The sequence below is a fragment of the Toxorhynchites rutilus genome, chromosome 3 (assembly GCF_029784135.1).
Source record: "Toxorhynchites rutilus septentrionalis strain SRP chromosome 3, ASM2978413v1, whole genome shotgun sequence".
In the NCBI taxonomy this organism is placed as follows: Eukaryota; Metazoa; Arthropoda; class Insecta; order Diptera; family Culicidae; genus Toxorhynchites; species Toxorhynchites rutilus.
Genome location: NC_073746.1, coordinates 286044707 through 286060297, shown reverse-complemented (window position 1 = coordinate 286060297; position 15591 = coordinate 286044707). Strand labels below are relative to the sequence as shown.

At 39.8% G+C, this 15591-nt stretch overlaps 2 protein-coding genes across 3 annotated transcripts in view; one reads left to right on the top strand and one right to left on the bottom strand.

Moving 5' to 3' along the window:
- LOC129775035 (galactosylgalactosylxylosylprotein 3-beta-glucuronosyltransferase P) overlaps window positions 1–15591 on the top strand; it is a 128311-nt gene that overhangs the window by 30662 nt on the left and 82058 nt on the right. The gene's annotated exons all lie outside the window — the stretch shown is intronic.
- On the bottom strand, window positions 10171–11106 carry LOC129774279 (probable cyclin-dependent serine/threonine-protein kinase DDB_G0292550). Its single transcript, XM_055777996.1, has one exon. The coding sequence runs from the start codon at window positions 11104–11106 to the stop codon at window positions 10171–10173; it is 936 nt and encodes a 311-aa protein (XP_055633971.1).

Genomic DNA, 15591 nt, shown 5'->3' with positions numbered 1-15591 from the left:
TCACGCTGTAAGCCAATCAAGCAATTCTCACTATCATTCGGACGAACTAAATTCGTTCGGCCGTATTTATGTGAGAATAAGCTATGTTTCAGCGCATGCCTAAACGTCTTCAATAATGTGAACGAAGTGCATGAGTTCAGTATGACCAACATGGCATTTAACAGTCGCAAACTTAAAGATGAAAATACAAATAACACAAAAACTAATAATGTTACTTTAGTTCATTACTTCGAAACAACGTTTATCCAACTTATGTGTAATAAGCACTACGCAATAAAAATCACAATGTGTTTATAGTGTAGTTTCACCGTGATCCTAACTCTATTGTAGTTTTCACATTGCATTCGTATATTCCATTTTCATGAGTTTCACTTACAAAAAAATCCGGTAAATATAAAAGGTTCTTATACTGTTTTTGCCTTGTCGGTTTTGAGTATTTCAAACTTTGCTGTTTTCTGCCATTTTTCACGTGACAACTTGATCTTGTTGGCCACGGGTTTTCTTTTCATCCTCAAAAGCAGGTGAATATATCTGCGTTTCACCATTGATTTATTTCGAATCACGAGCGGCTAGCTATGTCAAACAATCCTAGAGCAAATGTACAACTGCAATGATTTTTTTGCCGAAAATTCATTAAAACAAAGCACATTATAAAAGATTGCACAAAATTTTGCAATCGTCATAATGTGCTTTCAGGCAATCACCACTTGACAATCGAATAAACCCGTCACCAGCAGGGTGTATAACCGCTTGCCGTTTCCGCCTGTGAGTGTTTGTGAACTCAATTGATGCTACAGCGGAATAATCTCTCGGGGGTTCGCGGGCTCCACTTCACTCCACACATTTCTCCGACAGGTGTTCCTTCACAACTTCACCCCGTAACGCGTTCACCATTCGGTACAACGCTCATTCTAATGCTAGGGGAGTGGGTGGGCGAACGTCACACTGCAATGGCCCTTTGTTTGACTTCAATGCAGGATATTAGGGGTCGAGAAATACGTAGGGAGCGCTGAATTGTTTCCGTTCCGTGTGATGGAGCGATTCACCGTGTTCAAGGGAGACATGTAACAGAACTGTTGGAAATCGTTACAATTTAGGTACCTGTTTGAAAATTCTGTGCCGTTGTTATTAGATTTGAAAGGGTATTCAACGGAGGTCTGAGTGAATTTATTCAACACATTCCAAGCAATGTAACATCATTCCAGTAATTCTAACGAGCAACAAACTCTGCATAACCGTTCCAAATCGGCTCTACGACTGCTGTTACTACCGAGCTTATGGTCTAAATCCGATTTAATCTAATCAGTCCCTTTGCACCTGCGAGAACCCTGTGTTTGCCCCGAGTTAAACTAAAGCAAGCTGAATTTTGCTTCAAATGAAACCATTTTCTCGTAAACAGCAGTATCAGGAGCTCTCGGACGGTGAAAACGGTCCATTTGCTCAAGTTATCTTGATTCCGCTCCTTTGGGGGCAGACAACGTACACCCGTGTAAACGGAGATCGGAAGTGGAAAATTATGCAAATAGCTCATAAAGCATTATATCAGACAGGGAAAGAGGATGAGATGTAAAAAAGATTCCCCCATTATAATGGTGGCTGAAAAGTTTTCAAATTAATGGGACCGGCTGAACGCTGGGACGGCAAAGTTCGGAATATGTTTTCCTTGTGATCCACTCAGAGTGGACTCCGGCCACTATCAAACAGCACCAAGTGTAGTCGGATTTGGTTGACTGGGAGAATGCGGATGCCTATCTCATTTCCTTCATCATCAGTGTAGATTGCGAGCAGCTGAGCTTGTTAGCTGGAAAACAGACAAAAAATAACTTTTCCCGTGGGTGTGCGATATGGTGAGCTTCATTTTGACCTTCTGCGAAATGAACCAATGCGTACATCGATCATCCGGAGTTGGTGCCCGGGATCCAATTATTTTTCTCGCATTAAGCCGTAGCTCCAATCATTCTGATCCCGGTGACGACAGTGCGACATTCTGCCGCCCTTGCCGTCAGTTAATTTTCAGCGTTTTAATTATAATTGGGATGTTGGAAAAGTTTTCCTTAAGCTTTTTCCGATTTTTGCATTTCCATTAGCATTTTATCGTCACCCAAAGTAAAATCTACCACCCCAATTCGCCATAGTTTGAAACAACACAAATAATTACTGTATTGCACGAATATAACAGAAAGGGACACGTGCGGCGTTCACGAAATGCCATATTTACAAGAAACAGATATATGTCAACGGTAATCAAAATCAAGTCATGCTCATAATGCGGCACACACACACATACAAAAGCGAATGGCCACTAACTTTTTGTTTTTCCTTTTTCCTCCACAAATGACGAATCCCTGGCAAGGACAGAGCTTTAAAGTGCTGCTTGGGGCATTCCGAGGGGACTTCCACCCTGCGCCAGTGCCGTTCCGGTCCAACGCTGTTTGCCGTAATAGCCGTAAAAAAAGTGAAACGCAACAAAAAAGAAAAAAAATGCCGAAAGCAGTTCTGCCGCTATCGCCGTGACATTGAGCTTCGTTTGGTTTTTGTGTTCATTCGTAAAATTGGAAGCTTGTTTGAATATGTATACACACATTTATGTACCCAACCAACTGAGACGAGATATCAAACTGTGTGGCAGCGAGTAAGAGACTGAATCAAACCATCGACACGGAGACGACACCAAAAACCAGGGCTTTGTCGCAGAGCGAATTTTTGCACACGCAATTGTCCTCATCATTAAGCCAGTGCCGGAAGGCGAGAGAGCAGCAGTGTGCATACTAGTCGCGTGTGCCCTGAAATTGATCATGGTATTATTTACGCTAAAGTTGAAAGAAAGGGTTGTGTTGAAAAGTTGTTTCCTTATTGTCAATTCAGGTACTGCACTGAGTATGCACCGCGAACGGTTTTCTTTGTAGTTTATCGCCGCTAGTCTTGAAAAAGACCAATTATAAGATCAAAAAGCAGTCATCCAACGCGGCGGTCTTCTTCGCAGCTGCTCGTATATTTGCTTAACCACAACCTTTATTCCACATTTCTAATAAAGAAAACACAACACTATGGTAACCACTTCAATCTACCCTTGACAAAAATACACAAGCACTCTCCACCAGATGGCATGAAAACCGACGCGATGTATGATTTCATCGAGCCTCCATCCCGGATTCGAAGTTGCGATTTTGCACCGCTGTGTGCGACATCTTTCATTCACAACACACTATCGACTATCCGAAGTGATTTTTCTCTTGGACCTCGTGTCAAGCAAAATCGTTGTGTTTGTGTCATCAGCATTAAAAAAAGAGACAAGAGGGTTGTGTACGAGACACCATCGCATATGACTTAGGGTTACCTTAGACTAGGGATACCATCTGGTCGGAGTCGAAAATCAGGACACCTGCCACAGTTACGATTATGACCAAACCATTGTGATATATAAAAAAAAATAAAAACATACGAAATTTATTTATTAAACATATTTCTTGGGCATTAATGGCTTCTGCCTTTTAACGAACACAGGAGACTTTTTGGTGGTTTGAAAGTCATCAGACTTCAGGTGCAGTAGTACCGAAGTACAAGTATGAACCCCAAGATCGCCTTCTGCCTCCAAATTATTGTTGAGCGGTTGGATTTCTGCACCACATAGTTCAGCATGGATTTGGAGTGAATGTCAATCGAATATTCCGGCAATGCTTTGGTGTTTGGATATGCTTTTCCTTATCAGATCGACCTGTAATGTTTTATTGTTGACTAGCTGACCCAGCAAACTCCGTCCCGCCCAAAATTTGTTTTTTGACATCCGGCGATCCTTTTTTTGGTATAGATAGAAGAAGATATAGGAGTGCGTTTCATCACATTAAAATCCATTTCCAGTTTCGAACAAAGATCAATTTCGCTAGCGCAAACATCAAATGGAGTGACAGCACTTGTCACTATGTAATTGTAGAACATATGGAAATTTAATTTTCCGAATTTTCCTTTTTTCCTTCAGAGTTTTCCGAAAATTTTCAATTGTCATGTATGGCTGGAATATTTTTGGTTGAAATATGTGTAATATTTTTATGGGATACCCTCTCCATTCCAGAGCAGGGAGGGGTGTCATACCATCATAGAAACATTTCTCATACCCAAAAACCCTCACATCCCAAATTGTGCTTGATTAGTTCTCGAGTTATGCAGAAGTTTGTGTTTCGTTTGTATGGCAGCCCCACTTAGAGAGCGGGGATGAGTGTATTCACCATAGAAACGTTTCATGCCTCGTAAAACCTTCACATGCCAAATCTGACTCCATTCGCTTGATTAGTTTTCGAGTTATGAAGAAATTTGTATTTCATTTGTATGACAGCCCACCCTTAGAGAGCGGGTGGAGTGTCTAACCACCGTGAAAACATTTATTGCACCCTAAAACATCCACATGCCAAATTTGGTTTCATTAATGGAAAGCTGTTAATTCTCGAGTAATGCAGAAATTTGAGTTTCATTTGTATTGGAACCCTTCCCCCCCCCCCTTTGGGGAGGGAGTGGAGAGAATAACCACCATAGAAACATTTATAGCACCCTAAAACCTCCATATTCCTAATTTGGTTTCATTTGCTTGATTAATTCTCGAGTAATGCAGAAACTTGTGTTTCATTTGTATGGCAGCCCCCCCTTAGAGAGGGGGTGGAGAGTCTAACCACCATCAACCACCATAGAAATATTTATTGTACTCTGAAATCTTCGCATGCCTAATTTGGTTTCATTTGCTTGATCAATTCTTGAGTAATGCAGAAATTTGTGTTTCATTTGTATGGCAGAGCACCATCCCCCCTCACCCCCCCCCCTTAGAGAAGGGGTTGGAGAGTCTAACCATCATAGAAACATTTATTGCACCCTAAAACCTCCACATGCCAAATTTGGTTTCAATTGCTTGATTAATTTTCGTGTAATGCAGAAATTTGTGTTTCATTTGTATGGCAGTCCCCCCTAAGAGAGGGGGGTGGGGTATCTAACCACCACAAAAACATTCATTGCACTCTAATACCTCAATATGCCGAATTTGGTTTCATTTACTTGAATAATTCTCGAGTAATGCAGAAATTTGTACGGCCAAATTTGGTTTCATTTGCATGATTAATTCTCGTGTAATGCAGAAATATATGTTTCATTTGTACGGCAGCACCCCCTCCCCTAAGAGAGGAGGGAGGGGTATTTAACCACCAAAACATTTATTGCACTCTAATACCTCAATATGCCCAATTTTGTTTCATTTGCTTGAATAATTCGAGTAATGCAGAAATTCGTGTTTCATTTGTATGGCAGTCCCCCCTTAGAGAGGGGGGTGGGGAGTCTTACCACCATAGAAACATTTATTGCACCCTAATACCTGAATATGTCCAATTTGATTTCATTTGCTTGAATAATTCTCGAGTAATGCAGAAATTTGTGTTTCATTTGTATGGCAGCCCCCCCTTAGAGAGGGGGGAGGGATCTCAAACTCAAGACGGGTCTATGGTACTAGGTGAGGCCGTTTCGTCACTAAATTGGTTAGGGGAGCGGTGTAAACGAGAAGAAGGATCTTACGCCATTCAGTGGCGTAGACTTTCGGATTTGGTAAATTAATAAACACAAACGCTTATTCGTACAAGCGTCGCCTCTCTACTGTGTACTGTCAACTGACATCTATCTTCAAAGAAAAGACTCTCGGGGCTTAAATACTAGTTTACAAAAATAGGCTTAAACTCTACACAGAATATTTACAAATTATGCTGGGCGGAGCATCGCACCAGCAGTTAGAGTGGGCTGTGATGGCCTTGGTCAGACGCGTTCTTCGGAGAGAGAGAGAAAGCACTTCTTTGTGGGTCAAAGTAAATAGGAAAAGAAAGTGCTGAAACATGTGTGCCGGATGCGCGCCACATGTTTGGTTAAATTTCTGCTGCTAGCTAAACTCGCAGCGGGGCGGAAGGAAGACAAACTCGCCGCTGCCCTTGGTGCGCGTCGAGTTATACAATCATAAATAGTAAACGAACCCTTGGGCCAGATTGCTGGCTCGGGTATCGTATCACATTTTATGTTTATATCGCCCAGCGCCCTCGGGGGTGGTTTATTGCCTTAGAGGTCTTGAATATTGATGAGTTGGGTTTAAGCGTGATCATATTACACCTTTCCCCTTTCGGAGAATGACGTAACATTGAGAAGTCATTCAAGTTAAATTAGGTGGAAAGATTCGTCTGACCTTACAATTTTAGTGTTTATTCAATGTTTGTGATATGTACATTTTTCGTGTATTCAGGTAAAAATTAAGTTTGTTTATAAAGATTATCCTTATAATATGATTATACGGATTGTCTTCGTTGGGTGTTCTATTTGCTTATAAATATATTTATTTTTAATATTTGTTTAATATATACATTTTACATTTGATAATAACTGTCGGAAGGATTAACTGCTAACTAACTAATATATACATTTTACATTTGATAATAACTGTCGGAAGGATTAACTGCTAACTAGGTATCCCTTTCCCCTTAGGGTGGGGTTGCTCATATGGTATTATTCTGTTTTTATGTACAGTCTGGACTTTATTGGTTTGATCATCTCTTATTGTTACGTTAGGGTGTTTAATGTCAATTATTATATATGGTCCTACGTATACTTTGTCTAATTTGGATCTGTTTTCGTTTGATAGAAATACTAGATCATTAATGGCTACTTTTGATGGTCTAGCCATGGTTTTCTGTGTCTCATTTCTGGCTTTTCTTACCTTATCGATTATTTCCCTAGCGGTATTTGATGCTATTTGTAGTTTATATTTAAGTTCTTTGTAATATAAATCCATGTTGTAAATTGGTTCTACATATGTGCTTGTTGTGAGGTTTTGTGGTAATTTAGCATTCGTTCCAAAAACTAACTCGAATGGAGTGTATGAGAAATCTGTGTGTGGTGTTGTGTTGTAGCAGAATGTGTAGTAAGGCAACCATTCATCCCAGTCACTCTGTGCTTGGTTGACGAATTGCCTTACGTACTCGTTAAGACAACGATGGTTCCTTTCCAGGCTTCCTATTGATTGAGGGTGATATGGAGTGGAAAAATTTTGTTTAAGCTTCAGTAATGAAGCTATGTTTTCGAATAACTCGTTCTTATATTCAGTTCCTTGGTCTGTTTGGATGAGTTTTGGAATTCCATAGACCAGAATTAAGTTTTCTATGAAGGCTTTGGCTATGGTGGATGCTTGTTTGTCTATTGTGGGTTTAATAATGATGTATTTTGTTAAGTTGCATTGAATGGTCAGTGCGTATCGGTTTCCATTATTGGATCTGTTAAATGGTCCAATTGTGTCAATCGATACGCAGTCGAATGCTTTTTGGGGTGTTTTAATTTCGACGAAATTTTCGTTTGTTCGTATTGTGTGTTTATTTTGCTGGCATTTTATGCACTTCTTGATGTAGCTACTGATATCTTTTTTCATGCCACTCCAAGAATAGAGTCTGCTTAACTTTTTGTATAGTCTGGTGACTCCTGTATGTCCACCAGTGGGTGTATCGTGATTGTTTTTTATAATTTCGAACCTTTCGTTTTGGCTTTCTATCACACGCTTGGGTGTGTAGAGCACTATTTGCAAGTCTTTGAGCGTGTCATTACAAATCTTCTTAAAGGTTTGCACGCTGCATATTTGGAAAATTACGCTTGATAACGCTAGAGCTATCATGCTAATTTTCAAGTTTTTGGCCATATTTTCAACTTTCTTTACTAGTTTTCCCAGGGATTCTTTTGTGTTGCTTGCATTTTCAATTATTGTCGACGACTTTTCTTCGGTTCTTTTTTTATTCATTATTGCGCATTTCAAATTTTTGTTTCCGCTAGCGTTTGTTTCTTTATTCATTTCTAATGCGCGTCCGCATAGAAGTTTAGGTAGGTTTTGCCATTCTCGGGGTTCAATAGCCTCGTACGCTCTGAGCTGATCAGACTCAGTATCGTCGGGGTTTGAATTATTGTCTGTAATTTCTGTGTCGTTATTCGTTTCGTTTAGTTTTCTAGTCATTGCTCTGGTTTGTATACCCAGGACTTTTATAGTTTTAAGTGCCTCGGAATTAATTGCTATTCGTGATAGCGCATCTGCAGTCACATTTAGCTTACCTTGAACGTATTTTACATCAAAATGGAATTCTTCAAGATCCAACCTCATTCTTGTGAGTTTTGATGAGGGATCTTTCATTGAAAATAAATATACTAACGGTCTGTGATCCGTTTTTACTGTGAATTTCCTCCCGTAGAGGTATGGTCTAAAGTACGTAATTGCCCAGTGAATTGCTGTCAATTCCTGTTCAATTGTCGATTTATTGGCTTCACCTTTTGTGAAGGCTTTGCTTGCGTATGCAATGGGTAGTTCTATACCGTCGTTTACTTGGGCTAAGACGGCGCCGCATGCTATTTTTGAAGCATCGGTTATTAGGGTGAATTCTTGTGTGAAATCGGGGAATTTGAGAACTTTTGGTGAGATAAGTTCGTTTTTCAATTTATTGAATGCATTTTGGCATTCGGGAGACCAATCAAATTTTGCGTTTTTTCTGAGCAATTTGTTTAATGGGTACGCTATTTCTGCGAAATTTTGTATGAACCTCCGGTAATAGTTGCAAAAGGCAACAAAACGCCTCACTTCATCTGCTGTTGATGGTGTGGGGTAGTTTGTTACCGCTGAAAACTTTGATTGGTCGGGCTGTATACCTGCCGCTGAAATGTTGTGACCTAGATATGTTACGTCTGGTCTGAAGAAGGAGCATTTTTTGGGATTTAATTTTAAGTTGTAGTTTTGTAATTGTTTGAAAACGTTTTCCAAGTTAATAAGGTGATGGTTTATTGAGCAGCCGACGACGATGATGTCGTCGATGTAAAGGAATGCACATTCAGGTGGGAGTCCGCTAAGTGCTATGGACATCATTCTCTGAAAGCTATTTGGTGATATATTTAGACCGAATGGTAACCTATTGAATTCGTAGTGACCGTTAGAGGTCGAAAATGCTGTGTACTTTTTTGATTTTTCGTCAAGTTCGATTTGGTGGAAACCTGACATTAAGTCTAGGGTTGTAAAATATTTGGCTCTGCCCAAATGATCGAGGATTTCGTCGATTCTTGGTAGGGGGAATTTATCTGGGGTTATCTTTTTATTTAGTTGTCGAAAGTCAACCACTAATCGCCATTTTTTATCTTGAGTATTTGATTTCTTTGGGACTAAGAGGATGGGAGAATTGTATGGTGAGGTGGAATTTTGGATTATTTTGTTATTTAGCATGTGGCTGATTTGGTTATTTATTTCTGAAATTTGTGCTTCCGGGGTTCGATAATTCTTTATGTAAACGGGTGTCTTGTCTTGAAGGTGAATGGTTTGCTTGTAGAAGTTGGTGGTTGTCAATATGTCGTCTTCTAGTGCAAAAATGTCGTTGTATTTAGTGCATAATTCTGTTAATTTCTCCTGGGCATGTTGGGGTGTATGATTCAAATTGAGTTCCTTAATCAGTTTCTCGTGTCTACCTTTTGGGTTTTCTCCTAATTCCGTTGTAATGTGATTTATGGTGTATTCTTTAAGGGGGATAGTGGTGGGGGCAAAGGTTTTTGGGATTGATGTTGGTGTGGTATTTGTGTTAATTATTGTAATGAATTGTGAGTTTGGGTTTATTATTGTGTTTGCGCAAAAAATGCCTGGTTTGATTTCTTGTGCGATCACAAGGGCATCATCGTTTAGGTTGAGTGACGGGAAGTGTTTTATAATTTGGCATCTAGGGGGAATAATGTAATTGTTTTCCCAGCTATCTTGAATCGGAATTTCAATTTTGGTGTTTTCATAGTTGAAGGTCATTAGCCATGTTTTGAGGCATAGGTTACATTCATATTTGGTGAGGAAATCTCTGCCTAAAATGCCATCTGCAATTATAGGAAACTTGTTGTTGACGATTTGAAATTGGTGTGGAATTTGGATATCGTCAAAAATGATATTTGTATTTGTGCTCGCTATGGATTCGGTCTTTCCCTCCGTAACTCCATTAATAATGCATCTATTTCCGGGGTGTATTAATTGTTTTCCGTTAATTTTTTCTTCTTTTACTATTGAGATGTCAGCGCCTGTATCAATTATTAATATACATGGTTTGCTTGACATTTGTAAGTATAGTGTAACGAACATTGAACAATTCACGTCGCATTTAAAAATATTTAATGTTGGTCTCCGTAATGTTTGTTTTCCTCCAATGTCAATGCCGGTTCGGACTGGAGGGCATCCGTCGGTTGTGACTCGTTTCCCGTTAGGCGGATGTATTGCTGAGGGCGGTTAAAATTTGTATTCCGCCTATTGTTGTTGTTGTTATTTCGCTGTGGGTTTATGTTTGAGAATTGGTCTCGAACTTGGTTTTGCTGGCCAAAACGGTTATAGTTATTACGCGGTTGGTTTTGGAAATTATTTTGGTTGAAATTGTTGCGGTTGAAATTGTTTTGGTTTCTACCGCGGTTATGGAAGTCGTTTGGCCTGCGCCTGTAATTATTATAATGTGTGTCAACGTTGTTGTTGAAACGGTTGGCGTTTCTGTTGGTTTGCGAGTATGCAAATACTGATGCGCTCGCATTATTTAAGTTTTCCTCCAACGCTTTAGTCATCGCGTCGGAGTATGAATTGAAATTCCCTGCTCTTATGATGAGCGAGGTTTTTTCGTTTTTTAACCCTCCGGCTAAATGTTTGACGCCTTCTTTGTTTGCCATAGATTTGGCAACTTGGGGCGGAATTTCTTTAGCGGTGTACGCTGTTTCCAAACTGAACACCAATTTTTCTAAATCCAGGCAAAATTGTTCGATTCCACCGTTTTGTTTTAAGTTAGCCATTTTAGCTAGAACTTGTTCCGGTGGGCTGGTCGTTATTTTAGCTTTTAAAATTTTGCTTATCTCGCTCACCGATGTCGGTGTTTCAGTGAATGCATTTCTCGCCCGTCCCTCTAGTTTGGTTAGTATGACGTTAATTATGGTTGCTTTGTTTTCCGGTGTTTCAAATGTTTTCACCAAGTTTAAAGCGTCAGCGAAGGCTTTCAGTTTGTCTATGTTTCCGTCGAATTGCGGAACTATAGACGATGTAGTCTTGATTATTTCGAGTATGCTAGCCATTTTCGGTTTTCTTTGTAACCTGAGGCAAAATAGGACGGCTAGCGCAATTTCCTTGAGTGTTCTTGGTCTACCCTTTTCGATTGACGCCTTAATTGCGTTCAAAAGTTGGTCCGCCTTTTCGGTTATTTTTATGATTTCTGAGCCGTGGGTTGTGTCTAGTAACGTAGACGACAATTTTTTAATCTGTTTCACAAGCGCTTCCGCTTCCGTGAGGCGTTTGGCTAAGGTACTTTTCCTTAGTTTTCTGACCAGTTCCTGTTGTATAGTCAGGTGTATATGTTTTAGTTTTTGTATATTCAATTGGATGAGCTTTGTTACTTCGTCCATTCAAGGAGACAAGGAAAAATGGTTATCGGTAAAGAATTTATTATGCTGAGGCTGCGTTCGAACGCATGTTTTAAAATTTTCGAATTCTTTTAGACGGTGTCGACTACGGCTGCGTGAGCTTTTGCCGCTTGCATAGCATGTGCATTCATGCATGCCTTATATGCTTTGTATATTTTCGAAATTAGTAGTATGGATGTGAGGGCAAGTGTGACGCAGATAATCGCTCCTTGAGCTTCGTGCATTACACTGTGGTTCTCTAGGTGATTTAAAATTTGGATTTGAGCGTCGCCCGTGTTACTAACGGGTTTGGTATTAAATAACCCCATTTTCAACGGTACATATGTAAAACCAATTTTGTGGGTATTGTAATTGCTTTTTTTTTTTTCTAATTCCTACTACCTATTCCTACTGCCGCGTGGGTATTACGATAAAAAATATTTTGTGCCTCGACTATAAATTTATTACATGATATCCGTATATAAAAGGATTAGACTAACTCGAGTCTGACTTACGCCACGTTTTCTCCGCAAGTGTCCTCTTCTCGGGGGTGGGGGGGGCGTGGGTGCCTCTGCTTCCGTCAGATCTCAGGGGTGTCCAGTTGGATCCAAATCGATGTTCATTTTTTTTTTTTTTTGAAATACTGCTTGACTTGCGAATGTTATTTATCCAGGTGGCTACTGTCAGCTTCACGATTTCACTTGTGTCTGCGATTCTAATTTTTCGTAAACGGCTTCAATAGTTTCCGCTGGGGTCCAATTTCTTCCCCGCTTTGCCGATTTTCACTTTCACCATCTTTTCGCTGAATGTTTCGTTACTCAATTTATTCACACTTGCACTGCGTCCGGTTGGTTTAAAAGTTCATTTAGCGAATTTTTCTTAGCTTAAATGATTCATATTCACACCGTACCCGGTTGGTTGGGACCTAACACACACAACACAACAGTAGGCTTCTTCTTCTTCTTGTTTTTAAAAGGCTTTAAACTTTGCAGTTCACCATTGCCTCTGCTCAGTAGGCTCTAAACTCTGCGTTTAAATTCACTTTAATACGCGATAACAGCATCGGATCTGTCGGTTCACTCGTGACTCGGTGTCACTGGTCGCCATGTAAACGAGAAGAAGGATCTTACGCCATTCAGTGGCGTAGACTTTCGGATTTGGTAAATTAATAAACACAAACGCTTATTCGTACAAGCGTCGCCTCTCTACTGTGTACTGTCAACTGACATCTATCTTCAAAGAAAAGACTCTCGGGGCTTAAATACTAGTTTACAAAAATAGGCTTAAACTCTACACAGAATATTTACAAATTATGCTGGGCGGAGCATCGCACCAGCAGTTAGAGTGGGCTGTGATGGCCTTGGTCAGACGCGTTCTTCGGAGAGAGAGAGAAAGCACTTCTTTGTGGGTCAAAGTAAATAGGAAAAGAAAGTGCTGAAACATGTGTGCCGGATGCGCGCCACATGTTTGGTTAAATTTCTGCTGCTAGCTAAACTCGCAGCGGGGCGGAAGGAAGACAAACTCGCCGCTGCCCTTGGTGCGCGTCGAGTTATACAATCATAAATAGTAAACGAACCCTTGGGCCAGATTGCTGGCTCGGGTATCGTATCACATTTTATGTTTATATCGCCCAGCGCCCTCGGGGGTGGTTTATTGCCTTAGAGGTCTTGAATATTGATGAGTTGGGTTTAAGCGTGATCATATTACAGCGGTATATGAAAACAGTACGGAAGAAAGCAGAAGGGGAATTATTTGCTTGTAGCGTGAAAGAGACAGACTGATCACGAGCGAGCTTCGGCCCTAGCGTATTGTGTTTTGTTTACAAACAAAACACAGTAGACTTCCAAGATGGCTGAAGAGTGGTTTTTGCAAGTTGGCCCACCTTAGGATATACTTCTAGGCGCCTTGCTCAAACTATCACGAAAACCTTCCCCGGCCCCAAAAACCCCTACATACCAATTTTTATGTTGATCGGTTCAGTAGTTTCCGAGTCCATAAGAATCAGACAGACAGACAGACAGAAATCCAGTTATATTTATATAAATTTCAATCTTCTGTTTCAACAAAATGGCTAAATCTGAATACCACTATGAGCCACCGACACTTGTGAATCCCATTTGGAGCGTCATAGCATCATCATAATCCTTAAGTTCTTTTGCGAAAAAATGGTACTTCTGGCGCAATTCGTCGGTAGAATGACACTTTCGTTTAGACATTTGAAAAAAAAATACTTGGAATATCGAGCCAAAACACAAAAACATCACCGTGTCCAGTGAATGAAATCAGTTGAAAGATCTCGTGGAGGATCCAACTGCTACTCTTTATATGCTCACAAAACTATGGTCTTAAATGAAAACGGTTTCATTCAGAAACAAAATACACTGAAAATAATTCTGATTTTGCAACAAAATTGAATTTCTCATGAAAGTCAGCACAAAGGCTAGATTGTGAAAAATAAATCAGGACGCCCCAAATAGATCTCAAAATCAGGACAAATGGTAACCCTACCTTAGACTATCATTTGTTGCATTTTGATTTTGGATATGTTTTGAAAATAATAATTTTATGGCCCAGAAAAGGACAGTTTGGTTTAATTGTAGGGTATTGTTTGTTCACTCCATCAGCGGTACAATTGAGCGAAAATGGTGATTAGTCGTTGTACGAGGGTCTCTATTTATATTTCGGGAATTGGCAACACTGATGTCATGTGAGTCCATCTGACGGTTCCATCGTAAAGTTTGACATTTTTGACGATATACGTACTCAGAACATTTTGTCATACGGACGCTATTTATTTATTTTATATTTAGTTGAAAGTTTGGTCTCGGCAAAAAAATGGAACTGAATCGTGAACATTTTCGTGCGATGATTTTTTACGACTTTCGACGTGGATTATCACAACAAGAGTGCGTCAATCAACTTAATTTGACTTTTGGCGATGAAGCTCCATCAAAAACCACTGTGTATCGCTGGTATAGAGAATTCAATCGTGGTCGTAGTTCGCTGTCCGACGAGTTTCGTGAAGGTCGTCCAAAATCGACTGTAGTGCCAGAAAACATCGATGCTGTGCACGAAATGATTAAGCAAGATCGTCATGTAACCTATTGTGAGATTGAGGCATCCCTAAGCATTAGTATATGCGATTTTACATGAACACTTAGTTGTGCGAAAATTATGTTCACGTTGGATCCCACATAACTTGACAATCGCTCAAAAAAAAAGGCTCGTGTCGATTGGAATAAATGCTTTGAAAATTGATTTAAGCGCATGCAAAAAGTGTATCGATCATCGTGGCGAGTACTTTGAAAAACAATAAAAATATATTCGCAGCTTAACTATTTGTTTTTGTTCCTATTCCCGAAATATAAATAGTGACCCTCGTATGGTGTATTTCACGATTTAAGATACTGAAGGGGGTCTTCGTAGCCACTTGGTTACGCGTTCGCTTACTAAGCGATCGATCGTGAGTTCAAACTCAGGGCCCTCAATTGACCATCTTTGTGTTGTTATAGAATAATTACGTCCACGCAACCATCATCAGCTATGGAGATTGATCCACGGTGGAACAAATATCGATTCATCCATACAACTGCTCTGCTCTGCAAGAAACATCGGGCTGCTGTTCTATAAATAACCCAACAATGATCAATATCAACTGTCTCCGCTGTCCGGTCTGCTGAACAATGGAAGAACAGATAGAATACCCTTACGCCGAAATGGCTACTAGAGTGTAATTTACCATAATGTAATGGAACAGAAAACCTAACGCCTAAATGGCTACTACTTCTACTGTGTAATTTACAATTTATAGAAACATAAACATATGTACATGTACACGATAAAAACCCGGCTCTGTTACAGATAAAATGCTAATGAGCCTGATAAATAAATAAATGGGATAAAAAAAAAGATACTGAAGTGGAATGTTTTATGTTGAAAACTGCCATCTTTGGCACTGGACGAGATGGTTGTGTATGGATGAAATGATGAAAAGTATATATGGAGGGTGATTGAATAGTTTCTTCATTGTCATTGTCATTGTCATTGTCACAAAGTTTATACGAATTTAAATTGGACTAATAATACAACAAAATAGACAGCGTTTGTGGCGATCACTTTTAACATTTGAAGATTCAAATAATTTGTCCCAGCCTTGAAGCT